The sequence below is a fragment of the Anomaloglossus baeobatrachus genome, chromosome 3, assembly GCF_048569485.1.
Source record: "Anomaloglossus baeobatrachus isolate aAnoBae1 chromosome 3, aAnoBae1.hap1, whole genome shotgun sequence".
NCBI classification, from domain to species: Eukaryota; Metazoa; Chordata; class Amphibia; order Anura; family Aromobatidae; genus Anomaloglossus; species Anomaloglossus baeobatrachus.
This window is the reverse complement of record NC_134355.1, coordinates 213,008,333-213,035,817: the sequence shown is the minus strand read 5'-3', so window position 1 is coordinate 213,035,817 and position 27,485 is coordinate 213,008,333. Positions and strand designations below refer to the sequence as shown.

At 42.9% G+C, this 27,485-nt stretch overlaps 1 protein-coding gene across 1 annotated transcript in view; it reads left to right on the top strand.

Moving 5' to 3' along the window:
- Positions 1 to 27,485, top strand: part of LOC142296297 (AT-rich interactive domain-containing protein 4B-like) — a 430,400-nt gene that overhangs the window by 325,668 nt on the left and 77,247 nt on the right. The window contains exons 15-17 of the mRNA XM_075339708.1: positions 10,908 to 11,127; positions 17,775 to 17,920; positions 19,025 to 19,141. Of these exons, the coding sequence (XP_075195823.1) occupies positions 10,908 to 11,127; positions 17,775 to 17,920; positions 19,025 to 19,141 (483 nt within the window). The remainder of the gene's footprint in view (positions 1 to 10,907; positions 11,128 to 17,774; positions 17,921 to 19,024; positions 19,142 to 27,485) is intronic.

Sequence of the window (27,485 nt, the reverse complement as noted above, 5' to 3'; positions counted from 1 at the left end):
GGTAAGGAGATGTTCGTCATTCCTGCGGTGTCACACACAGCGATGTGTGGTGCTGCAGGAACGACAAACAACATCGTACCGGCAGCAGCAGCGATATTATGAAAAGGAGCGACGTGTCACCGATCAACGATTTTTTAAGTTTTTGCGATCGGTGATCGTCGCTCCTAGGGTTTACGCGCTGCGATATCGGTAATGACACTGGATGTGCGTCACTAACGACGTGACCCTGACGATATATCGTTACCGATGTCGCAACGTGTAAAGCCCGCCTTAGGCTAAGGGTGCCAATACTTTTGTCTGGCCCATTTTTGGAGTTTTGTGTGAAATGATCAATGATTTCATTTTTGTTTCATTCTCTTTTGTGTTTTTTCATTCCAAGCAAAATAAATGAAGATAATAATACCAAAGAATTTGTGATTGCAATCATTTTCAAGAAGAAACTGAGTATTATCTGACAGAATTGCAGGGGTGCCAATGCTTTTGGCCAGCACTGTATATATATATATATATATATGGGTTCAATTACCATATAAGGGACAGGAAAAGATATTCTATGGATCTAAAACTAGCACAATATACAATATATATCATTTCAGACTACTAGGGGTCACTCTTGGTGCACCAAGAGATCCTATAGCTATAATGCCTGTTGATTTACAAGGTGCTTACCGCTAATATTAGTACAGGCAGATCCATACATAGCCCATTCATAGCATGTCACCAATAGAGATGTAAATACATGTTAAATATTAAATATATGACCCCATAAATGCTAGAACAGCGGTTACAGTTTGTGGCGTGTGGCACCCGACACGTGTTTCGGTTTCTTCGTCAGGGGCGTGAAGTTTCATCAGAAGACAGATGAGAATCATTCAGGGTCCCTTCCATGACTGGCCAATAGGAGTCTCCTGCTTTAACTTGGGCCAGTGACATTAAATCTTGCCATGTAGCTGCATACATCTTCTGGATTTGTACGATACGACGATAGAATAGCATAGGTTGGGCCTCTGGGTCTGGCAGTGTGGAGACTAAGGTGGCTGCCTGTCCAGGAGTAAACTTTATATACATCAAGGGTTCTGGGTCTTCTTTGTCGAGTATGGCTTTCTGTGTCCGGACTGGTACATGATCATCACTTGCATCTTCGACCATAATAGGTAGTCTCCTGGAGGTGGTAGTGGATGGGCGAACATATCCTTGAAGGGCGTCCCTGAGGACCTTAACAGTCGCTTCCAAACCTCCGACTAGACAAATTTCTTGCAAATTCAACGTTTGGCTATGAATTAGGGGCATTATAGTTTTAACAATCTCAATTACACAAGCTCGGAAAGGAAATCCGAAAACTCCAGCTGAAACGGGGGTCAAGGCTATTGACCGTAAAGGCATCTGGGTATGAGAGGTCCGGGAAGCGTGTTGGATGGCTGCTTTGACTGCCTCTCATAGGATCTGGCAACTGGTGTCATGTTGATTGGAATCATAAATTGGGCCAACTGCATGAATGACTAGATTGCAGGGCATGTTGCCAGGGCCTGTGATAGCAATGCATCCCGGTTGGACAGGGCCTTGTGAACGTACTAGGGCATCTGAGTCACGTTGAATAGATTCGCCCCCGGCCTTGACTATACGGGCAGCTAGGCCACCTCTGTGGCACAGGTGGCCATCGGCAGGATTAACCACGGCTCCTACAGGCATGGTGGTGATGTCTCCTTTTACAACTGAGAGGAGGAGAATGGCGCCATTGGCCCCAGCATAATGGCGCTCAAAGACAGGGTCCCACTCCTTGGATTCTGTGGAAAATGAATCCTGTGACCCTCCATCCGTATGGGGGTTATCATGAGCTACACCGTCCTGTGCATAAGTTACACCCTCATGTTCGGGTGGGTCGAGATCAATAAGCTCATCTGACAGTACAGAACGGGTAGTATGTGGTGGCCTGGTGGGGGCCTATGAGGTTTCAGAACTGGAGGTGCCACTGAGGGTACTGAAAGATTGGGACAAAGTAAACTGGGTTCAGGCACCGGGCTATAATAGGTGCCGGCCGGGGTGAGGACTGAACAAAGTAGTTGTGGCTTATGAGGTGTAATGCCATCAGTGGGTGTAGCAAGATGGCCACCACAGGAAGTTCCAGGCACCTGACTTCCGGGAGTACTTCCATGTTGGGACACTATCGGTGTAATGGGAGGGGCTGGAGCTACGGACTGAGCCAGGGGTTTTGCCTTTAGTGCTGCATTCCAGCATACGAAGGGGGGCTATGATTAGTACCAGATGTAATGACTCCTAAAGGAAGACAATGAGGCACGACTGACACTGGAACTTGTGGAGAAAGACATTTACTGATTCCAGAGACAGCGACGGGCTGAGGGGGTTAATGAGAGGGACCGTAAGAAGTGACAAGCACCGAATGGGGTCCGTGTTCTCCACAATTATAACAAATATCACTATAACCAGGATTTTGGCACTCACAAACAGGACAAGTCCACCCGCCTGGACCGGCCATGGTACCGTTGTAGGACGGCGGCAATAAGGTTTGTAAATCTGTCACTTGAACCTTTGATTTTTCACTTAAAACATAGCCATATGATTTAACATTTCCTTGGTCTGATTCTATCTCCTCCCACCCTTCTTTCTGCAAAACTGCAGCTGTCCGAAACCAAGCTCTTGCTGTGTCTAACAAATTATTATCCTCACGTATACCCTTATTGGAGGTCAATATGGACTTCCATACACTGGGCTGCAGCCTGCCACTTGGTGGTAGTCCAACTAATTTACACAATTTCTTACAATTCTTTGTATACTTTTTTCTTTCTCGTTTACTGACTAGAGTTACAGCGTTTTCAGCTCCTTCAGGAAAAACGATTTCTTTTTGAACAGAGTATGCATAGTGTATAAATTGGTCTGTTCAGCACCAATCAGAATCCTTTCCCACCTCGTTGCATATCTGTCCAATACTCAATCACAACACTGGCACGTGTCATCAAAACACAAGTGAATACACTGATTCTAACACTATCGTTCACCTGAACCCTTCCCCCTCCTCGCTCGTATGAGCAGTGGACATGTTACATAAAACACAGGGGGATCGCTAGTTCCCACATTTCTGTTCAAATCCAAAACAAACTCACGACTGTAAAATACTGAGAGCTGGAAACGTATAAGCCCATTACTTCCTGTTCCAAATTCCACAGGCTAAATAGCCCCCCTCCTTGCTCTCTGTGTAAAGACTGCAGCCCTCTCGCTTCCTGACCCCCCTCTGTCTCTACACAGCAGCTACATGGGTAATTGACCTCCCTTCCTACTGCTGCTAATTCTACTAACAGCTGCAGGTAATTAACCCATTTAGGACTGAGTCAGAGCTAGAAAATCTCTCGTTCTCACTGTAGAAAGTTGGAACTCCCAGACCCCCTCTTCTCTGCCTAACTCAAGCAGCCATGGGTAATTGTTGATCCCCCTTGCTTTCTTCTCCTGTCCTTAATGAGTCACAGATGTAAGTCCGCTGCATATGAGCCTGTGGGCAGTGCTATTGCCAAGGCTTTGAGCAACTGCTGCTCACAAGCCCCCTGCATCTCCCTGTTTGCAGCTCCGCAACACACCAGCAGTCAGATCCCAATGACCTAAACCCAGCACTCAGGGAGTCTGAGTTCTTCCTTTTTTCTAGGCCACCGGCGAAAAATAGGCACACTGTAGGCCTGCAGTGTAATCTCTTTCCCAGATCAAAGGCCAGACCTTTCACCGAAAACCTCCCGACCCACAGGCAAAACAACACATACAATGTATATGAAGCTCACCTGTGGTTTTTGAGAGTGATCAATTCTCATTGTCGGGCGACCCTCGGGTACTTGGAAGCAGCCTCCTGGATCTGGAAGGGAAATTTAGCCAATAATTCTTTCGGTAGTTCCACGTTTGGAGCGCCAACTGTTGAGAATGAGACTACAATGGGTCTCTTAAGGTCTGACTGCCGTGTTCAAATTATCTAGAATGTCGTGTGTGCACGCGAGGTAGATAATATTTGAATAGACCAATTATGACTCTCTCTCTCTCTCACGACTGGCGCCACAATCTTGTCTCTTTATTTCCAGACAAAGCCTTTATAGTAAGGGTGTAGACAAACGTATAGTCCAATCAAGTATCGCAGGTCGGGCTCAGGACGTATAGGAATATGCATAGTCTGTGCTGGATTGGTCAGTCCAAACATCATCTGTTTTCCATATGGTATTCATTAGTTGGGCGTTGGACAGGATGCAGCAGACATCTTCAAGTTACATGTGCTGGTATATTGTATTAAGGAAAATCACTGAATATGCAGTGTATATATATATATATATATATATATATATATATATATATATATTTGTGTTAGTAAGAAACAAAAGCATTCATAAATATGTGTTAGACTACATTAACTAAACTACATACCTAAGTCTATGAAATATTAAGTATTTTTGGTTACTCAATTCTTATCCTCAACAATAGCAACCAATTTAATTGGTTCCTGGCATTTGATCACTGTGGTAGATCCTATCACAGTGATCAAATACTCAAAATATTTAGAGGAATGGCAGCCTCTCTCTTCTCTCAATTGTAGTTGATCTGGGAGAGAAGAGAAAGAGACTACATTTGCTGCTGCTGCCGGTCAAAAAAAAATAAATTATTATAAATCAATCTAATATCCTCATCCTCAATATCCTCATCACCTGCTTCAGCATCCCCTTAGAATTTTTCAATTTCTTTCTTAAATCAAGTTTTGGTTAGGATCAGGGTTTCCAAAAGGGGGTTACTTGAGAGGGATTTCTGTTGCTTAGATATCTTAGGGGCTGTATAAGGGCAACATGGTGCTCATAATTGATTTTAGCCAAATTTGCTTTCCAAAATTGAAATATTGCTCTTTCCCTTCTAAGGTCTGCCATTTGTCCAAACAGAACATTTTGACAACATGTGAGGTATCGCTGCACTCATAAGGAAGTGTGTAACAAACTTTGGGGTCCAATTTTTGGTGTTACCTTTTGAAACAGTGAGAATATTAGTTTAGTTCTAAAGCAACATTTTTAGGTAAAATTATAATTCTATGTTTTTTTACATTCTACATTGCTTTAGATCATGTGAAGCACCTAAAGGGTTAATAAACTTCTTGGATGTGGTTTTGAGTACAGTGGGGGGTTCAGTTTTTAGAATGCTTTCACTTTTAAGTATTTTATGTCACCTAGGCCTTTTAAAGTCACTTCAAATGTGATGTGTAAAAAAATGGTTTTGTAAATTTTGTTGAAAAAATTAGAAATTGCTGATGAACTTTGAACTCTTCTACCTTCCTAACCCCCAAAACATTGGTTTCAAAAATTGCGCTGATGTAGACTAGACATGTGGGAAATGTATAACTGTTTTGTATGACATATCTCTCTGGTTTATGGGCATAAAAATTAAAAGTTTGAAAATTGCGACATTTTTATCAAATTTCAGATTTTTTTCACAAATAAAAGCAAACAATATCGTCCTAAATTTACCACTATCATGAAGTACAACATGTCATGAAAAACAATATCAGAATGACCGTGATCCGTTAAAGCATTCCAGAGTTATAACCTCAAAGTGACAATGGTCAGAATTGCAAATAAATGGCCTGGACATTCAGTAAAAACTGGCTTTGTACTTAAGGGGTTAAAGGGTTTTTTAATTTCAGATAACAATGGAAGTCTGTTTTTAAAAACAAAAACAAACAACCATTGCCCTACCCACGCTCCTTGGGTCCAATGTTGAGTGTCTGTTGCTGCTCCCGGTGTCTCTTATTGTCTGCAGTGATGACGTCATGTCGCTGCAGACAGTAAGTGAGCTCAGTATCTCTGCCCAAGTAGACGGCATGAGCCTGAATAATTAGCTGCAAACTTCAATGAATTAGATGGGCAGGCGTTGTCATGTTGTGTGTCCCTCCGCATCTCCACCTGTTTTGGCAAAGCTGGCTTTGAATGGTGTGAAAATGCCAAATGTTGCAATATATGCGCCTAACTTCCTGTTGTGCAACAATTCAGTGAATTTTTATCTTGTTCTGCTCCAGAATTCTGGCAAAAACACCTTAATGAATGAGTTCTTAAGTGTTTTAAGGGGATAAGAATAAGCATGAAAATTGCTATTTTTTCCAATATTTGTTTTTCAAACTTCAGATATTTTCATAAATAAACATATTGACCTAAATTTACCACTAATAAAACCCACAATGGGTCTAGGAAAAAGTGTCTTAGCGGATTGTGCACACGATAAGTAATTTCTGCACTAAAATCATGTCTCTTGGCCATAAAAACACTCAATTTTGCTCTGTTTTTTTAGTGCATTTTTATGCATTTTTCCCTCAATCATTTGAAAGGGTGAAAAATGCTCTGGAAATGCTGAAAGAATTGACATGCTGCCGACGTGAAACTGCTTGAAATCTATTTTTGTACCGTGTTAGCCAGTAGAGATAAAAAAAAGTTTGTTTAAAAGAACTGAAGTCCTCAGTGGTTGATACCTTTTAATGGCTAACTGAAAAGATGGTAATAGCAAGCTTTCGAGACTACTCAAGTCTCTTCTTCAGGCATGGTATAACACAAAATCTGAAGAGTCACATATTTATACACAACAGGACATAGAATTAGAATAGTGCAGTAAAAAAAAAACAAAAAACCCCAAACAAGTTATGTGAAGCAGAACTATCACTATGGCAAGGGGGCACAAGAGTTTGCCCCCTTGCCATAGTGATAGTTCTACTTCACATAACTTGTTTTTTTTTACTGCACTATTTTGTGTTCTGTTGTGTATAAATATGTGACTCTTCAGATTTTGTGTTATACCATGCCTGATGAAGAGACCTGAGTAGTCTCGAAAGCTTGCTATTATTACCATCTTTTCAGTTAGCCATTAAAAGGTATCAACCACTGAGGACTTCAGTTCTTTTAAACAAACTTTTTTGCTTGAAATCTGAAATGAAAACTAAGTAACCTCTATTTGAGATTTCAGAAATCTCATTCACTTAGTTGGTACAGTAAATGCTGGGTTTTTCGCAGCATAATAATGCATGGCAAAAATACAGCATGTGACCAGGACCTTAAAATCACTGGCATTGCAGAAGTGCTCCAGTTATTACAACATAATGTCACACTTGTCATATTTGAAGAACAGAGCTCTGTCAGGAATATCCAAACTGACTTGGATAGGAAGGAATTTCCACTTCTTGTAAGTGCTACTAACAGGAATCTTAAGACTACACTGTGTGCAGAATTCTTAGGCAATTTGTATTTTAGAGGCCTTTTATTATTGATCAATAACTATGTTCTCAATCAACCCAAAAGACTCATAAATATCAAAGCTTAATATTTTTGGAAGTTGGAGTGGTTTCTTTTTTAGATTTGGCTATCTAAGGAGGATATCTGTTTGTGCAGGTAACTTACTGTGCAGAATTATTAGGCAACTTAATAAAAACCAAATATATTCCCATCTCACTTGTTTATTTTCACCAGGTAAACCAATATAACTGCACAGAATTTAGAAATACACATTTCTGATAGAAATACACATTTCTGACATGCAAAAACATTGTGACTAATATAGCCACCTTTCTTTATGATGACACTCATCGGCTTACCATCCATAGATTCTGTCAGTTGTTTGATCTGTTTATAATCAACATTGCATGCAGCAGCCACCACAACCTCCCAGACACTGTTCTGAGAGGTGTACTGTTTTCCCTCCCTGTAGATCTTACATTTTATGAGGGACCACAGGTTCTCTATGGGGTTCAGATCAGGTGAACAAGGGGGCCATGTCATTACTTTTTCATCTTTTAGACATTTACTTGCCAGCCACGCTGTGGAGTAGTTGGATGCATGTGATGGAGCATTGTCCTGCATGAAAACCATGTTTTTCTTGAACGATATCGACTTCTTCCTGTACCACTGCTTGAAGAAGTTGTCTTCCAGAAACTGGCAGTAGGTCTGGGAGTTGAGCTTCACTCTATCCTTTATCCGAAAAGGTCCACAAGTTCATCTTTGATGATACCAGCCCATACCAGTACCCCATCTCCACCTTGCTGGCGTCTGAGTCGTAGTAGATCTCTCTACCCTTTACTGATCCAGCCTCTGGCCCATCCATCTGGCCCATCAAGAGTCACTCTTATTTGATCAGTCCATAAAACCTTTGAAAAATCAGTCTTAAGATATTTCTTAGCCCAGTCTTGACATTTTATCTCATGTTTCTTGTTCAAAGGTGGTCGTTTTTCAGCCTTCCTTACCTTGGCCATGTCCCCGAGTATGGCACACTGTGCTTTTTGATACTCCAATAATGTTGAGGCTCTGAAATATGGCCAAACTGGTGGCAAATGGCATCTTGGCAGCTTCATGCTTGATTTTCCTCAAATCATGGGCAGTTATTATGCGCCTTTTTTGCCCAACACGCTTCTTGCGATCCTGTTGGCTATTTGCCATGAAACGCTTGATTGTTCGGTGATCACGCTTCAAATGTTTGGAAATGTCAATATTGCTGCATCCCTCTGCAAGACATCTCACAATTTTGGACTTTCCAGAGCCCGTCAAATCTCTCTTCTGACCCATTTTGCCAAAGGAAAGGAAGTTGCCTAATAATTAACCACACCTTATATAGGGTGTTGATATCATTACACTACACCCCTCCTCATTACAGAGATGCACATCACCTGATTTACTTAATTGGTAGTTGGCTCTCAAGCCTATAAAGCTTGGAATAGGACAACATGTATAAAAAGTATCATGTGATCAAGATACTCATTTGCCTAATAATTCTGCACACAGTGTATGAACGTTAATAGTATTTGTGATGCTCCAGATCCAGTGATGGTCTCTGAAATATTTTTTTCACCCTGGCTAATAGCTTAACCCCTTAACACACTTTGTATGTTAATGACTGAGCCTCATGTTCCAAATCTGGTGAGCATCACTTTGAGGTAATGACTCTGGAACCCTTCAACATATCACAGTGGTTCTTAAATTGTTTTGGTTTTTTTTCATGACATATTGTACTTTATGTTAGTGATAAATTTTGGTTAATATGATTTGCATTTATTTATCAAAATACCAAAAGTTTGGCAAAAAAATAGAAAACGTAACAATTTTAAAACTTTTAATTTTTATGTTCTTAAACTAGATAGTTATACCACACAAAATAGTTGATGAATGAAATTTTCAACATGTCTACTTCACATCAGGACCATTTTTTAAATGCACTTTTTTTGTTAGGAACTTAGAAGGGTTAAAAGTAGAGATGGGCGAACTCACAGATATCCAGGTTTGGCAGGTGTGGCTGGAAACTACCCATTGCTAACAAAGTCCTTGATGACAGCTGTAATTTTTTTGACAAATAATAGCTATCATTAACGCCTTATATTACCCTGATTTCCACCACTCCAGGGCAATCGGGATGAGCCAGGTAAGCGCCAGGCTTGGCTTATTTTTGCTGAATTAGTTGAGTTTTCATTGGTACCATTTTTAGGCACATAATATTTTTTGATCGATTTTTATCCCAATTTTTGGGATGCAGCATGAACAAGGGCAAGCAATTGAGAAATAGTTTTTTTGTTAAGGCTGTGTTCACACACTGCATCTTTTCTTACCCACCAAGATGCAGCATTTTTCGCCTCAAAAAACGCACCCGCGGCAAAAACACATAAAAACGCATGCGTTTTTGACCCATTTTTGCTGCATTTTTACCGCATTTTGCCCAATGCTTTTTTTTAAGTCAAATCTATTGACTGGAAGGGCTCAAAAAAGCTGGAAAAAACACAAAAAGAATTGACATGCTGCATCTTCAAAAACGCAGTCAAGATGTAGCCAAAAAAAAAGTTGTCCAGTGTGGAGAGCAAAATAGAAATCTCAGACTTTGCTGGGAGAAGGAAATGCATGCATTGAGGTGCATATTTGTGATGTCAAAAATGCACCAAAAACGCAGTAAAAGATACGTGTGAACCTAGCCTAATGCCGCTCACCTTTTTGTTTAAGTGATAAGACATCTTTATTCTTCCGGTCAGTATGGTTACAGTGATGCCACATTTATATAGTTTTTTTATGTTTTGCCACTTTTACACAAAACATTTTTTTTTTTTTAAAGAAAAAGTGTTGTTTTTGCATCAATGTTTTCTGAGAACTATAGCTTTTTTATTTACTGGTGGAGCTGTGTGGTGACTTGTTTTTTTGCGGGAACTGACACCTGCGTGCTCATGACGTGCTATGTCTATTGTTTATCTTAAAGGGGTTAAAGCAAAAACTAAACCAAACAACCCATTTAAAGGGGGCTTTACATGCTACGATATCGTTAATGTTTTATCATCAGGGTCACGTCGTTAGTGACGCACATCCGGCGTCATTAACGGTATTGCAGCGTGTAACACCAGCGACCTTAAACGTCCTCAAAGTGGTGAAAATCGTTCAACATGGAGAGGTCGTCCTAAAACCAAAAATTGTTAATGGTTGTTTATAGATGTTGTTTCTCGTTCCTGCGGTAGCACACATCGCTGTGTGTGACACTGCAGGAGCGAGGAACCTCACCTTACCTGCGTCCCGCCCGCAATGAGGCAGGAAGGAGGTGGGCGGGAAGTTCGTCCCGCTCATTTCCACCCCTCCGCGTTGATTGGCTGGCCGTTTAGTGACGTCGCGGTGATGTCGCCGTGACGCCGAACGCACCTCCCCCTTGAGGGAGGGATTGTTCGGCAGTCACAGCGACGACGACGACCAGGTAAGTGCATGTGACGCTACCGTAGCGATAATGTTCGCTGCGGCAGCGATCACACGATATCGCATGCACGACGGGGGCGGGTGCTTTTGCGTACGATATTGCTAGCAATTGCTAGAAATATCGTAGCGTGTAAAGCCCGCTTAACTCTTTTTAGTTATGTGAACCCACTCTTGTTTTTTTTGTTTTTTCAGATATCTATATGGTTTTGAAGAGTATTGTACTTCCAGCAACATATTCTTTCACATGGACCTGCCAACAAAAGTTGCAAAAGAAGATAAAGATCTTGCCAAGGAAAGCAAGCTTCCCCACAACCAGGAAGCCGAAAATGTAGAATGTCTGAAGGAAACATCTGGTGAATGCAATGATGTTTGCAATAATTCTGAGAAAGTGGCATCAGATGATAAGGGAAATGTAAGTCATGTAATAATAACTTATGTTATATCATCAGTCACTTAAAAATATATTTAGTATAGCATTTTAGGCAAAGGGATAAGTGGAATAGTTTAAAAAGCTGCCACCCAAAATTGGTTGAATGTCCTGCTTAGGGAATACAAACAATAGAAGGAAGAAAAGGGTAAAGGCCACGTCTCGCTAAGCGACATCGCTAGCGACATCGCTGCTGAGTCACGTTTTTTGTGACGCGGATGTCGCTGTGTGTGACATCCAGCAATGACCTGGCCCCTGCTGTGAGGTCGCCGGTCATTGCTGAATGTCCTGGACCATTTTTTGGTCGTTGCTCTCCCGCTGTGAAGCACACATTCGCTGTGTTTGACAGTGAGAGAGCAACGATCTGAATGTGCAGGGAGCAGGGAGCCAGCTTCTGCGGACGCTGGTAACCAAGGTACACATCAGGTAACCAAGCAAAGCGCTTTGCTTGGTTACCTGATATTTACCTTGGCTACCAGCATCTGCAGCTTCTAGAAGCCGACTCCCTGCTCCCTGCACACGTAGCCAATGTACACATCGGGCAACTATAAGCAAAGCGCTTTGCTTAGTAACCCGATATGTACTATGGTTACCAAGCACAGCATCGTTACACGGGTCACTGGTGGCTGGTGTCTGATCTCTGATCGCTGTGGAGATATGCCTGATTAACAGCTCACCAGCGACCATGTAGCGACGCTCCAGCGATCCCTGCCAGGTCAGATCGCTGTTGGGATCGCTGGAGCGTCGCTAGGTGTGACTGTACCTTTAGTCTCCTGCGCCACCAAATCAGTCAAAGTATAGTATATGATTGTGCCAATGAAGACGCCTCTGAGTGCTTTGAAATGCGTTGACCAATAAATCATATTTTATCTACATCACTTGCACTGGTTTGGCTGCGCAAGAGATTAACCCTTTTCTTCCTTATATTTGTATCTCCACATGGGTTCTGTAGCGAATTTCTCTCATTTATGGTGATTGTGATTTGGTCAACTGCAGGAGGTGAGCCTCTCTGAGTTGTTTCTTCTTAAATTTTAATTGGATAAGATGCTATTTTGCGCAATTTCTCTTTCCAGCTCCTATTTACTCCTCAGGGAATAGAAGTATATAGTATAGAGAAGTAAAATATTACTTTTAATGGATACCTTAAAAATGCGTCTGACATATCAATCCACAATATTAGAGGTGATTAAAGTGCAAGTGCTAAACTGACAGTGCAAAATGAAGTGCAATAAAAAGAGTAGCTCTCACCCATTTTGATAGTTGAGGAAAGTCTGTCAAATGGTTGCAGGAGCAGGGCCACTAAATATAGCGGTAGATTGTTTGTACCCTGTCGTGCCACATGCATTGACCCCAAAACAAGCTCGCTCAACGCGTTTCCTCAATAGCAAGGATTCATTAGGGGAGTGTACATTAAGGACAAGGGATGAAAAAGAATAAACAGCAGTTTGCAGTAGCAAAACTTTCTGGGTTCAGGTTAGCGTAGTGCCGCATAACCTGCAAAATAAAAATGGATACCAGGTGTGGAGACATGGGGTCAGTGGGTGCTCTCGTCCGCTGGCCCGGCCGCCTTTAAAAAGACAGCATGGCCCAGGGCTCATCCCAACTGAACGCCCGACCTCCTTAATCGTGGGCGGAACACTACTCAGACAACACAGGGTGAGGCAATCACAATATTAAGACTTTATTGGATCCCCAAACAGTTAACGGCACATGGCACATAACCAGCAAAACCACAAAATGTAACCGGCAATAGTTTCTTACCCTTCCGATGGCTCACCAGGGATTAGAATGTCCGTGCTTCAGAGCTTCCAGGGCTACTTACTCCAAACCAGCAGAACCCCGCTTTTGGCGGGCACCCACCAAGAATGGAATAACACCAGATTTAGGAAGCTGTCTGAGGACCACAAAGCCTGTAGTCAGGTGACTGGATTGTCCCAAGCTGGATTCGTTCCTTAGGTAGTCCTTGATAGCTCAGCCGAATCCTTGCATTCGATGCTGAAGTCCATATAGTTTTAGAATCCAGGTTCGGTTATGGCTTGCCAATCAGATCCGCAGGTCCTAGATTGGTAGCATTTAGCAAGAGTCTACCCGGGCAATGGACAGTCCTCCTTCTTATACCCCTGAGCTCTCCATTCAGACCATTAGGGTCTTCACGACTGGTAAACAAACTATCTTCATGTCTGTTTGAATTTTAAGAACTTAACCCATGCTAGGCACTGACAGAGTCCATGTCGTCACACCAGACGCCATGTTACTTATATGCTGCGTTGGACTTGATATTCCTACCAGTGTATTTCATCACTTTTAGTAAATGGAGTGAGTGTCAGAAGGAGTACAAGTTCATGCTCATAGCGGTGGTGGAATGTTGTGCACTGTATAAGGACAGTGTGATTACTGCCCATGTGATGCATACCCGAGTGTGCACAACCCCCCCTAACAACCAGCACCTGATATATATAACAGGGGCCTCCCCTTTGATGACTGACCATGTGTTAGCAATCCGAAAATGCGGGCCCAGCCTTAATATAGTAAATACATGGTGGTGTATGTAGTACAAATAATGTCCCATTCATAACTAAAGACTCTTGGTTTTATATGGAGACTATATGATAAAATATGTAAAGGCCGCTTTACACGTATCAATTTATCGTGCGTTCGCATGTGCGATCGCACCCGCCCCCATCGTTTGTGCGATACGGGCAATTTGTTGCCCGTTTCGCACCCACTCTGGAACCCCCGTCACACGTACTTACCTCCCAAACGACCTCGCTGTGGGCGGCGAACATCCTCTCCCTGAAGGGGGAGGGACGTTCGGCGTCACAGTCACAGCGACGTCACACAGTGGCCAGCCAATAGAAGCGGAGGGGCGGAGATGAGCGTGACGTAAACATCCCGCTTACCTCCTTCCTTCTGCATTGTCGGCGGCCGCAGGTAAGCTGCAGTTCATCGTTCCCGGGGTGTCACACGGAGCGACGTGTGCTGCCTCGGGAACGATGAATAACCAATGCACAGAAGTACGTTCGATTTTTTGAAAATGAGCAACGTGTCAACGAGCAACGATAAGGTGAGTATTTTTGCTTGTTCACAGTCGCTCATTTGTGTTACACGCTACGATATGTCAAACGATGCCGGATGTGCGTCAGTAACGACGTGACCCCGACGACATATCATTAGATATATTGTAGCATGTAAAGCGGCCTTAAGGCTAGATAGTGGTGTCAAATTGCTCACCTGAGAGAGTTTTGCCACTACCAACTGCTCTTTAATCTTTTTCCTCCCTCATCTTTACTATACAGTTAGGTCCAGAAATATTTGGACAGTGACACAAGTTTTGTTATTTTAGCTGTTTACAAAAACATGTTCAGAAATACAATTATATATATAATATGGGCTGAAAGTGCACACTCCCAGCTGCAGTATGAGAGTTTTCACATCCAAATCGGAGAAAGGGTTTGGGAATCATAGCTCTGTAATGCATAGCCTCCTCTTTTTCAAGGGACCAAAAGTAATTGGACAAGGGACTCTAAGGGCTGCAATTAACTCTGAAGGCATCTCCCTCGTTAACTGTAATCAATGAAGTAGTTAAAAGATCTGGGGTTAATTACAGGTGTGTGGTTTTGCATTTGGAAGCTGTTGCTGTGACCAGACAACATGCGGTCTAAGGAACTCTCAATTGAGGTGAAGCAGAACATCCTGAGGCTGAAAAAAAAGAAAAAATCCATCAGAGAGATAGCAGACATGCTTGGAGTAGCAAAATCAACAGTCGCGTACATTCTGAGAAAAAAGGAATTGACTGGTGAGCTTGGGAACTCAAAAAGGCCTGGGCGTCCACGGATGACAACAGTGGTGGATGATCGCCGCATACTTTCTTTGGTGAAGATGTAAGATGTTCACAACATCAACTGAAGTCCAGAACACTCTCAGTGAAGTAGGTGTATCTGTCTCTAAGTCAACAGTAAAGAGAAGACTCCATGAAAGTAAATACAAAGGGTTCACATCTAGATGCAAACCATTCATCAATTCCAAAAATAGACAGGCCAGAGTTAAATTTGCTAAAAAACACCTCATGAAGCCAGCTCAGTTCTGGAAAAGTATTCTATGGACAGATGAGACCAAGATCAACCTGTACCAGAATGATGGGAAGAAAAAAGTTTGGAGAAGAAAGGGAACGGTACATGATCCAAGGCACACCACATCCTCTGTAAAACATAGTGGAGGCAACGTGATGGCATGGGCATGCATGGCTTTCAATGGCACTGGGTCACTTGTGTTTATTGATGACATAACAGCAGACAAGAGTAGCCGGATGAATTCTGAAGTGTACAGGGATATACTTTCAGCCCAGATTCAGCCAAATGCCGCAAAGTTGATCGGACGGCGCTTCATAGTACAGATGGACAATGACCCCAAGCATACAGCCAAAGCTACCCAGGAGTTCATGAGTGCAAAAAAGTGGAACATTCTGCAATGGCCAAGTCAATCACCAGATCTTAACCCAATTGAGCATGCATTTCACTTGCTCAAATCCAGACTTAAGACGGAAAGACCCACAAACAAGCAAGACCTGAAGGCTGCGGCTGTAAAGGCCTGGCAAAGCATTAAGAAGGAGGAAACCCAGCGTTTGGTGATGTCCATGGGTTTCAGACTTAAGGCAGTGATTGCCTCCAAAGGATTCGCAACAAAATATTGAAAATAAAAATATTTTGTTTGGGTTTGGTTTATTTGTCCAATTACTTTTGACCTCCTAAAATGTGAAGTGTTTGTAAAGAAATGTGTACAATTCCTACAATTTCTATCAGATATTTTTGTTCAAACCTTCAAATTAAACGTTACAATCTGCACTTGAATTCTGTTGTAGAGGTTTCATTTCAAATCCAATGTGGTGGCATGCAGAGCCCAACTCGCGAAAATTGTGTCACCGTCCAAATATTTCTGAACCTAACTGTACACTCCCTTGATAAATCCTTACTATTGAGGATAAAACTCGTTGAGAGAGTTTGTTTTTGGGGTCAGGCAGCATCACACTTGGGTGCTTCCCTTGTCAGGACAGAAGCAACGAAAGGGGAACAACAGGGTACAAACAATCCACCGCAATATTTGGTTCTCCTGCTCCTGCAACCATTAGAGACTTTCCTCAACTATCAAATTGGGTGAGAGCTACTCTTTTTATTGCACGTATTTGCACTGTCAGTTTAGCAGTTGTACTTTAATCACCTCTAATATTGTGGATTGATATGTTAGATGCATCTTTAAGGTATCCATTAAAAGTGATATTTTACTTCTATTTGCTATATACTAAATGGAATAGTTTGGTGCAGGCATTTTCCTTTTTTATCTTCGGAGAGGCCTCCAAAAATGTTATTAAAGACTTTTGGGAGAAACAATAAAAAACCCAAAACATAACATGATCTTGAAAGTGCTGGGGTATATGCACATGATAAATATGTTGTAGCCCCCAGGGAGTTTATAAGTGAGTTCTGGTTTAGAAAAAGGATCTATTCATAACACATTTGCTTCTGTTAGGATAATTTTTCAAAAACCCAAAAATCCCATTGAATTTTTAAATTACATTAATTGGATATTCCCATTTCAAAGATCCTATTCCAATATGCAGCATGCGTAATAATAATAATAATAATATTAGCAAATACCTCCAATTAGAAATGTAGTATAGTTCTCCTGACTTAGCCATGTCTCTTACCTTATGTGACCACCAGCAACTAACTAACTTTCACTATATGCATAGTCATAACCATGGATACCTAAGGTCCTGCAATGCCCTACACATGAGGTAAGCGACAGATAAGCACATTTCTAATTGGAGGTATTTTCTAATACTATTATTATTACTAAACCTACTACATAGGAGGATCTTCGAGATGGGAATACCCTTTTAAGGTATTATATCCAAGATATCAAACTGAATTATTACTTTTCTGTTCTGTGTTGTTCTAGGAAAACTCCAGCAGAAACCTGAGTTTCCGATATCCGTTATTCATTGAACTCAATAATTATTTGGGATGCACTTTTTGCTGCCCTCCATGCGTACATAGTAATAACAGCGGCGGCCTTTATGCGGTGCAAGTTAGGCTATGCTCACATCTGCTTTGGCAGTCCCATTAGGAGTGTCTGTCGCAGATTCCATTAAAATGTTACCGCAACAAGCATTTGCCTCCCGGGCACTATTGTAGGCTGGCGGGTAATGGTAAACATAGCCGTCACTTCCTGGCCAGATCAGGACCTAAGAAAAAGATCTGGCTCCCAGCACTAAAGTTTGGATAGCTAAAAGATTTGTTTTCTTTTGATTTATAGATGACTCTTGAAGAGTGCCCAGAAAAGATGTGACCAGAGCTCTAATTTTGTATACTTTCTTCTTCCCGGTCTCTGTTTTGTTTGGACTACGTATAGCTTCCTAACTTTGCTGCTTGTGTTGGCTGTGTTTTATATTGCTTTTCTTCATTCTCAGTTGTATACAGTATACTGGCCACAGATTTTTATCTGCACTCTGGTTCCTGATTTTTATATTTAGCAATACCTCAATGCAGTTGACTTATAATTTATTGTTTTGTTGTCCCCTTCTGATAACATCAGTGTCATCCACGTTTTTTCTGAATTTTATGTATTTGGACTAGGTGACAGACACGGATGATCCATGTCATAGTGGGAGAGATTTAAAGGTGAAGGATGAAAGCTCTGCAAATGAACAGATCAGTGGACTAGAAGAGGTTGAAAACCATCAAGAGTTCGATATGGATCATAGTACTGAGAAAAAAGAAGAGTAAACATTTTCTTTCATAAATCCATATCCCCGATAATGTGAAACATTATAAAATAGCAGAATTTGATGCACTGTCATTTATAGTAGACTAGCTGTAGTACCCGGCGATGCCCAGGATAGTACATGTCTCTCTGTCTGTTTCTCTGTCTGTCTCTCTGTCTGTCTCTCTGTCTGTCTCTGTATCAGTCTATCTCTGTGTCTGTCTCTATTTCTGTGTCTGTCTGTCTCTGTGTCTGTCTCTTTGTCTGTCTCTCTTTGTCTCTTTCCCATCTGTCTCTTTCCCCATCTGTCTGTCTCTTTCCTTGTCTGTCTCTATCTCACTGTCTCTTTTTCTGTCTGTCTCTTTCCCCATCTGTCTCTTTCCAGGTCTGTCTCAGTATCTCTGTCTCTTTCCCTGTCTGTCTCTGTCTGTCTCTTTTGCTGTATATTTCTCTGTCTGCTTGTGTCGGTCTGTCTCCTTCCTTGTCAGTCTCTATGTCTCTGTCTCTTTCTTCCTGTGTCTCTTTCCCTGTCTGTTTGTGACTATCTGTCTCTTTTCTTGTCTACCTTTTTCTCTGTCTGTGCCTATGTCTGTCTGTCTCTTTCTGTCTCTCTATCTCCGTCTCCCCATTGACATCATATTACCTCACACATAAGCTTCTGATACTGAGAATGTCCTTCGTTGCCTTTAGCAACCAATCACAGCTGCTATTAATAACTTGTAGCTCACAGCTCCATTGACTTTAATGGAGGCAGGTTTTTTGAGAGTAACTGTAAAGCGCGGGGTTAAGTTTTTCCATCAAAACATAGTCTATGACGTTCCCTGAGTCGCATGGGGTGTCTGTGCAAAATATTGTGATTGTAAATGCGACGGTGCGGATTCCTTTAGCGGACATACATACACACACACATACACTCAGCTTTATATATTAGATGTAATTTGATGAATGTGTTAAGAGCGGCAGCTTATATGCCGTAATAATAAGTCAGCAGGAGTAAGACTCTCCTAGGTGCACACCTATAATAAATTAGGTCCACCTCCCTAGTGTGTAGTGTGTTCAAAAACAGTTGTAAACGTCTCACTTTAGAAAATATCTGACTATGAAAACTATTTTCATACATTAGATCTTGTCTGCCAAAGAAAGAGGAGGAAGTTGTAGAGAGTAACGCTGACGTGAAGGTGGAAGTTAATGAAGAGGACGAGGTTGAAATATGTTCAGCAGCTGTGAAAGGAAACATGCGGTATGACTCAGGATGATACAGCAATTTTTTATTTATTTATTTTTTAAATGGCGTATCTTTATTGAATTATTTTGAAAAATATCTGCAACACAAACAATAGGGACAAGCAAGAATCAATAATAATAAAAAACAACAACATGAGAAATGGATTTGTATCACCAGACACGACAAGTAAAGAGATGAGGTACACAACTCATAGCAATGACAAAAGTGTGTTTACTGTAATAGCATGAATCACAATACAAAATAATTATAATATTAAAGGGAACCTCATATGGAAAAATGCTGTTAACCTGCAGATATAGGGTTAATCTGCAGTTTAGTAGCATTGTGGACCAGTGTAGAGCCTGCACATTGAACCCCACTGCTTGGAGGAAATTAACTAATCCTCCTGACAACGTTCGGGATTCAGTCATGGAGGCGGCGCTGAGGTGGGTTCAGTCACCGTTCTGTGTATGGAGAGCGGTGCCTGTAACCATGCCCCCACACTGGTGCTAATGCTGAGCAGCTGTCAGTCAGTGCTGGGGGCGTTGTTACAGGCACCGCTCTCCATACACAGAACGGTAACTGAACCAACACTACTTCCATTACTGAAACCCGAACGCTGCCTAGAGGATTCAATTTTGTTTCCTCCCAGCAACAAGGTTCAACGTGCAGTTGCATTAAAGGTTCAGAATGCTTTTAACCTGTAGATTAACCCCATATCTCCAGCCTAATAGAATTTTCCAGGTGACAGGTTCACTTAAAATAGGAAGAGGACCTTTCACTACATTTTTCATGTTGAGCTGGACATCTGATGTATTAGTAGCGAATAAAACATTTTTTTCTTACTTGTGCCTCCCCATTACAGAGATATTAGCAATACAAGTTTTTTGCCACAGAATGAGTTAACTGAGGTTAAAGGGATATTCCCATCTCCAAGATTCTATCCCATTATGTAGAAGGTGTAATAAAAATTTTAGCAAATACCTCCAATTAGAAATGTAGTATAGTTCTCCTAATTAGCTATGTCGCTTACTTCATGTACAAGGCATTTTAGCTTAGGTATCCATGGTTACGACATTTCATATAGTGGCAAGTTAGTTGCTTGTGGTTGTAGCCACAAATACCTAAGCTGCAATCCTTTGCATATGAGCTAACTGACACGGCTATATCAGAACTATACTACATTTCTAATTGGCTGTATTTGCTAATTATTATTTTGTTACACCTATTACATATTGGAATAGGGTCTTAAGGGGGCTTTACACGCTGCGACATCGCTAACGATATATCGTCGGGGTCACAGTGTTTGTGACACACATCCGGCATCGTTAGCGACATCGCAGCGTGTGCAGCTAGGAGCGACGATCAACGATTGCAAACACGGCAAAAATCGTTGATCGTTGACACGTCGCTCCTTTTCATAATATCGTTGGTGGTGCATGCCGCTGGTTGTTCATCGTTCCTGCGGCACCACACATCGCTGTGTGTGACACCGCAGGAACGACAAACATCATCCTACCTGCGTCCACCGGAAAAGAAGGAAGGAAGGAGGTGGGCAGCATGTTCCGGCCGCTCATCTCCTCCCCTCCTCTTCTATTGTACGGCTGTTTTGTGACGCCGAATGCACCTCCCCCTTGAAGGAGGGATTGTTCAGCAGCAACAGCAACGTTGCTGAACAGGTATGTGCGTGTGACGCTGCCCTAGCGATATTGTTCGCTACGGTAGCGATCACCACATGTCGCACGATCAACGGGGGCGGGTGCTATAGCTCGCAACATCGCTAGCTATCGCTAGCGATGTCGCAACGTGTAAAGCCCCCTGTACAGATAGGAATACCCTTTTAATGTCGCTCTAATTGCAGAGATATTAACAATTGTAGTTATGGGCACCTAATGAGTTAACTTTTGTGGTATTTCTATTTCTAAGATCCTTTCCCAATATGTTGTAGATATAATAATAATTATAATAATATTAGCAAAAACCTCCAGTTAGAAATGAAGTATAGTTCTCCTGATTAGCTATGTCTCTAACCTCATGTGCAAGATATTGCAGTAGCTTACTAACAGGGGCTGCTGATAAGTCTTTGGCTTTGTAATCTTTTTTTGTTTCTATGGTAATGAATGTTACATTACATGAAAGCCTTATGTGTCTAATATATGTTTTAAAAATTTCGTGTTTGTTGCTTATGGCAGTGTTCTACACACGTGGGAAAACAAAATGGCAGAGTCTAATGCGATATTCACAGCAACTGAGAGCAGAGGAGGGATAAAATTCTTGTTTCTGCAAGGAAAGTCCTTGAAGGATATTCATGGTGATATGTCGCAGACATTGGGTGATCAATGCCCTTCATATTCCACAGTTAAGAACTGGGTTGCCAAATTTAAAATGGGCCACTTCAACACCAATAATGAGGAACGTCCTGGACGACCAAGAGTGGTTGTTGTTCCGGAGATCGTTGATACTGTGCACAACCTTATAATGGAGAATCAACGAATTTCCGCTAAAGCAATAGCAGATATCATTGGGATTTCCTGAGAACGTGTTTGTGTTATTATCCATGAATGTTTGGACATGAGGAAGCAATCCGCAAAATGGGTGACCAAATGTTTGACAACAGATCAGAGAAGCATGCGAATAAAAACTTCCCGGTCCATTTGTTAGTGTTTCCGGACTGATAAGAACTTCCTGGATCAACTAATCACTATAGATGTGACCTGGATTTATTTGTAGGACCCTGAAAACAAGGAGCAGTCAAAAGAGTGGAGGCACAGTGGTTCTCCTTGTCCAAATAAGTTCAGGGTGCAAAAATCAGCCACTAAGGTGATGGCATCTGTGTTCTGGAATAAGGAGGATGTGCTACTTGTGAACTACCTTCAAAAGGGTTCCACCATTAATGCAAGATATTATATTGAACTTTTGGAACAATTGAAGGCAGCTCTGAGGGCCAAAAGGCGCGGCAAGCTGTCCAAAGGAATCTTGTTCCTGCAAGCCAACGCCTCTGCTCACACTGCACAAACGACCACGATAAAAACTGGGGGGCGGGCCGGCACTCAGCCTAAGGCCTAAGCCACACGGCGAGAAAAACAGTGCGAGTGGAGTGCGATAAAACATCACATTCCCCTCGGACCAATTCTAGCCTGTGTGTCAGCACACATGAGCGATTATTTTCTCAGCCCTAATCGGACTGAGAAAACAATCGCAGCATGCTGCGATTGTAATCTGAGACTCTTTCTCTCGCACCCATTCAAGTGAATGGGGCGAGAGAAAAATCGCACTGCACTCGCGGTACATCGGTGTACTGCCAGTGCAGTGCGAGAATGGCAATAGCCGACTACGCAGGAGAGAGGGAGAAAAATCCCTCCCTCCCCTCCTGAGTGCCGGCCCGCCCCCCGCAGCTGATGTCTGCTCGCACGAACGGACCTCAGTTGCAAGGACACACGCATGACACTCGGCTCTGCTGTACTGCCAGCACGAGCCGAGTGTCATGCAAGTGGATCGCAGTAGTTCCCGTGTGGCCCCAGCCTAATAGGACAGAATATCAGGTATGTGAGGGCACGTTTTCCTAATTAGAACTTGTCGCAAAATAATACTTTACTATATCTGCTAATAAAGGATAATCACACAACTTATGTTTGGTTTCTACATAGATCTAAACAAGGAGATATCCAGATGTAGCTAAGTTTAACTTGACAAATAATGCACCATCTTAACAACTTGTCACAGAAGGTTATCTCACCTTCAGATTAGCTAACACTGCGCAAACCATTGACTTATTGTCATGTAAGGTGGAAAATTACACTTTTTCGGCTACAATATGCCAGTGCTGTGTGATTTGTGATGATGTAAACTGGGCTGCACCTGTACATCCTATAAACAGAGCACGCAGTATTATAAATGAGGCATTTGGATAAATTCACAATTAGAAAATAGCCGACTGCCTGTTCGATCATCTGTTGTTGCTCATTTTGATCCAGGCAGTCTGCGACAATTTTAGAATTATCATAAAAGTGTATTAATCCACGGCAGCCACTCTGAACCTCACAAGACTTAGCATTGCGTACTGGGTATCTGTTGCTCACAAACATCTCTTAACATTATGGAACTGAAGCTTCTTGTTTTGAATCTCCATAGAGTAAACTGGATAGAAGGACATGCTATAGCCATTAATGGAGAACTCTGGATTGATTCAGGCAGAGCAAAGTATATTATTTGTCAGGTTATAATGTAGTCATCAGTACTCGTCTTCGAGGTACCCCCCTTTGGGAGTGGGGTAGTAGGAGATCCATGCAGCCGTTAAACAGCTTGTAGTGGGGTAAGGACATCCAACAGAAACCCCTTTCTAAGCCTGGTTCAAGGCACTCGATTGGGTTTGTACCCTCCACCTTTTCCAAAATTCCGACCACCCTAATATTATTTCTTCTCAATCGATTCTCCAGATCATCAGTTTTAGCTAGCAATGAAGCAAACTGATTATCATGTCTCAGTGTGCCTTTATTCGGGGCAAGTAATTTGTCCTCAGTATATCTCAAATGTCTCTCAACCGCTCCGATCCTTTCATAGATTTTATTTAAAGAGAATCTGTCAGTACAATTTTGAAAAGTAAAGACATGGCTATAATAGCACTAATTAGATTTTAGTGCACAGAGGTGGACTGTTAATGGGGTCTTCTCTGTGTTTGTGACTCTTTGGCCCCTCTGCCTGCCTATGTCTTGTGAATGACCTGTCTCCTGTGTTTGAGATCTTAGCAGTGACCTGTCCTTCACAGACCGGTGGCAGACGGAGGGGCAGGGGAATAAAAGACAGGGGAGGAGTAGACCCAGAACACAGTGTAGCCCCTATGCACCAAAATCTGATTATCAGAAAACTCCAAATGGTGATTAAACAAGAAGCACTGGATTTCTTTAGCAAAGGTATCAACTTAATCAGTATTGCAGAGCCATGTCTGAACTTTATATTACAAAATTGTGGTGTCAGATTCTCTTTAAATCTTGTCTCATCAGTAAGAATGACTCTTTCAGGGTTCCTTAAGAGTAGAGAGTGCAGAGTTCCATTGTATGACGGCTGTTAGGACATCTTTGGTATTCTTAGAGTCATTCTCCATATAGCCAGGTAAATTACGAAGCATCTCATTTCATGTAGTGATTTCTTGCTCTTCTATTACTGAAGTGCCATATAGATTATATAGATTCTCTTTGGTTTGAGTAAAAGATATAATTCCTATTCGGGGTTTTATCAAAGTTTCTAAGCTTCACCACAATGCCAATTTGTTTTCCCTCTGATCTAGTATTTGACATTGAGGTCCCGGATATAGTACAGGGATCCCAATCATTACTGTCCGCCATCTCAAATGTTCTTTTAGATGTACTGCCAGACATTTTTATTATTATTATTATTATTATTATTATGTATTTATAGAGCACCATTAATTCCATGGTGCTGTACATGAGAACGGGGTTACATACAGAATACATACACAAGTTACAGTAGACAGACTAGTACAGAGGGAAGAGGGCCCTACCCTTGTGGGTTTACAATCTATAGGATTTTGGGTAGGAGACAGTAGGTGGGGTGTAGATTGGCCGGGCGGCAGCCACGCTTGGTGGTCGGGCGGCGGCCACGCTTGGTGGTCGGGCGGCGGCCCCGCTCGGTGGTCGGGCGGCGGCCCCGCTCGGTGGTCGGGCGGCGGCCCCGCTCGGTGGTCGGGCGGCGGCCCCGCTCGGTGGTTGGGCGGCGGCCCCGCTCGGTGGTCGGGTGGCGGCTCTGCACGATAGTGAAGCAGTGAGGTCATTGTAGATTATAGGCATTTCTGAACAGATGGGTTTTCAGGTTCCGTTTGAAGCTTGCAAGGGTAGCAGATAGTCTGACGTGTTGAGGCAGCGAGTTCCAGAAGACTGAGGATGCTCGGGAGAAGTCTTGGAGTCGGTTGCGTGAGGAGCGAATGAGAAAGGAGGAGAGAAGGAGATCTTGGGAGGACCGGAGGTGACGTGTTGGAGTGTAGTGGGAGATTAGTTCGGAGATATACGGAGGAGACAGATTATGCACAGCTTTGTAGGTCAGTGTTAGTAGTTTGAATTGGATGCAGTGGAAGATTGGGAGCCAGTGGAGGGACTTGCAGAGAGGAGAAGCGGGGTGGTATTGACGAGAGAGGTGGATCAGACGGGCAGCAGAATTAAGGATGGACTGGAGAGGGGCGAGCGTGTTAGCAGGGAGGCCACAGAGGAGGATGTTACAGTAATCGAGGCGGGAGATTATGAGGGCATGCACTAGCATTTTTGTAGATTGCGAGTTGAGGAAAGCACAGATTCTGGAAATATTTTTGAGTTGAAGACGGCAGGAGATGGTGAGGGATTGGTATGAAGGACAAGGCAGAGTCAAAGGTCACTCCGAGGCAGCGAACTTTGGGTACTGGCGAGAGCCTGGTGTTATTTATTGTAATTGATAGATCAGGTGGAGAGTGTAGGTGAGATGGAAGAAAGATGATCAGTTCAGTTTTGGCCACATTGAGCTTTAGGAAGCGAGAAGAGAAAAAGGAGGATATAGCAGATATACACTTTGGGATTCTGGACAGCAGAGGTGTGACATCTGGGCCAGAGAGGTAGATCTGAGTATCATCGGCATATAGGTGGTACTGGAAGCCATGGGACTTTATGAGTTGTCCCAGGCCAAATGTGTAGATAGAAAAAAGTAGGGGTCCCAGGACAGAGCCTTGAGGGACGCCAACAGAGAGATGGCAGGATGAAGAGGTTGTGTGGGAGTGGGAGACACTAAAAGTGCGGTTGGAGAGGTATGAAGAGATCCAAGAGAGGGCGAGATCTCTGACACCAAGGGAAGAGAGGATCTGCAATAGGAGGGAGTGGTCGACAGTATCGAAGGCTGAGGACAGGTCTAGAAGTAGGAGTATGGAGAAGTGCTTGTTAGCTTTGGCAGTAAGTAAGTCATTTGTGATTTTAGTCAGGGCAGTTTTGGTAGAATGATGAGGACGGAAGCCGGACTGTAGGTTGTCAAAGAGAGAGTTAGATGAGAGGTGGGAGGAAAGTTCAGCATGGACATGCTGTTCCAGGAGTTTTGAGGTGAACGGGAGTAGTGATATGGGGCGGTAGCTGTTAGTAGAGGTTTGGTCGAGGGAAGGTTTCTTTAGGATAGGTGTGACTGTTCCATGTTTAAAGGCAGAGGGGAAGGTACCAGTTCTTAAAGATAGGTTGAAAAGATGGGTTAAGGCTGGAATAAGGATAGTTGCGAGGTTGGGGAGGAGGTGGTATGGGATGGGGTCAAGTGCGCAGGTGGTCAGGTGCGCTTTTGAGAGAAGACGTGCAAGCTCTTCTTCGGTGATGGTGGGGAGGAAGTTTATGGGGGAGGGGCAGTGGTCTGTTATGTGAAGGAGTTATAGTGACTGAGCTGAGAAGACTTGCCTTATTTGGTCGATTTTTTCTTTGAAATAAGTGGCAAAGTCTTCTGCAGAAATGAAGGAGGTTGGAGGGGGCAGTGGTGGGCGAAGGAGGGAGTTGAAAGTATTGAATAACTGTTTGGAGTTGTGTGATAAAGAGGCTATGAGTTTTCTGAAGTAATCCTGTTTAGCAGAGGTGAGGGCTGAACGAAATGTGTGAATTGCATGTTTGAATGTAGTGAAGTCTTCCTGGGAGTGTGTTTTCTTCCAGCGCCGCTCTGCAGCCCTAGACACTTGTCGTAGTTTTTTAGTGAGGCTGTTGTGCCAGGGCTGTCTATTTATTCGTCTCACTCTGCCATGTACAAGGGGAGCGACTGAATCAATAGCTGATGTGAGAGTGGTGTTTTAGAAAATGGTGGCGCTGTTTGTGTCATGGAGTGACGATATGGAGTTCAGCGGAAGGATAGAGTCAGAGAGAGTGTGCATGTTGAGATGTGCAAGGTTTCTGCGGGGATGTGCTAGGCGCTGGACAGGTGAGGAGGACAGGGCTGAAAAGGTCAGCAGATGGTGGTCAGATAGGGGGAGGGGGGAAGTTGTGAGGTCAGAAAGGGAACAGAGGCGGGTGAAGATAAGGTCTAGTGTGTGTCCATCTTTATGGGTGGCAGAGTGGACCACTGAGTTAGACCAAAAGACAAAGCGAGGGACAGGAGTTTGGAGGCTGCCGACTGGTGGTTGTCAGTGGGGATGTTGAAGTCACCCATGATGATGGTGGGAATGTCAGCAGAGAGAAAGTGTAGAAGCCAGGCAGAGAAGTGGTCGAAGAAGGCAGTGGTAGCGCCCGGGGTTCTGTATATGACAGCCACTTGGAGGTTAGAGGGAGAATAGATTCGGACAGAGTGCACTTCAAAGGAAGGTAGGACAAGGGAGGGTAGAGGTGGGATTGGGTTAAAGCAGCAGTTGTTAGAAAGAAGGAGG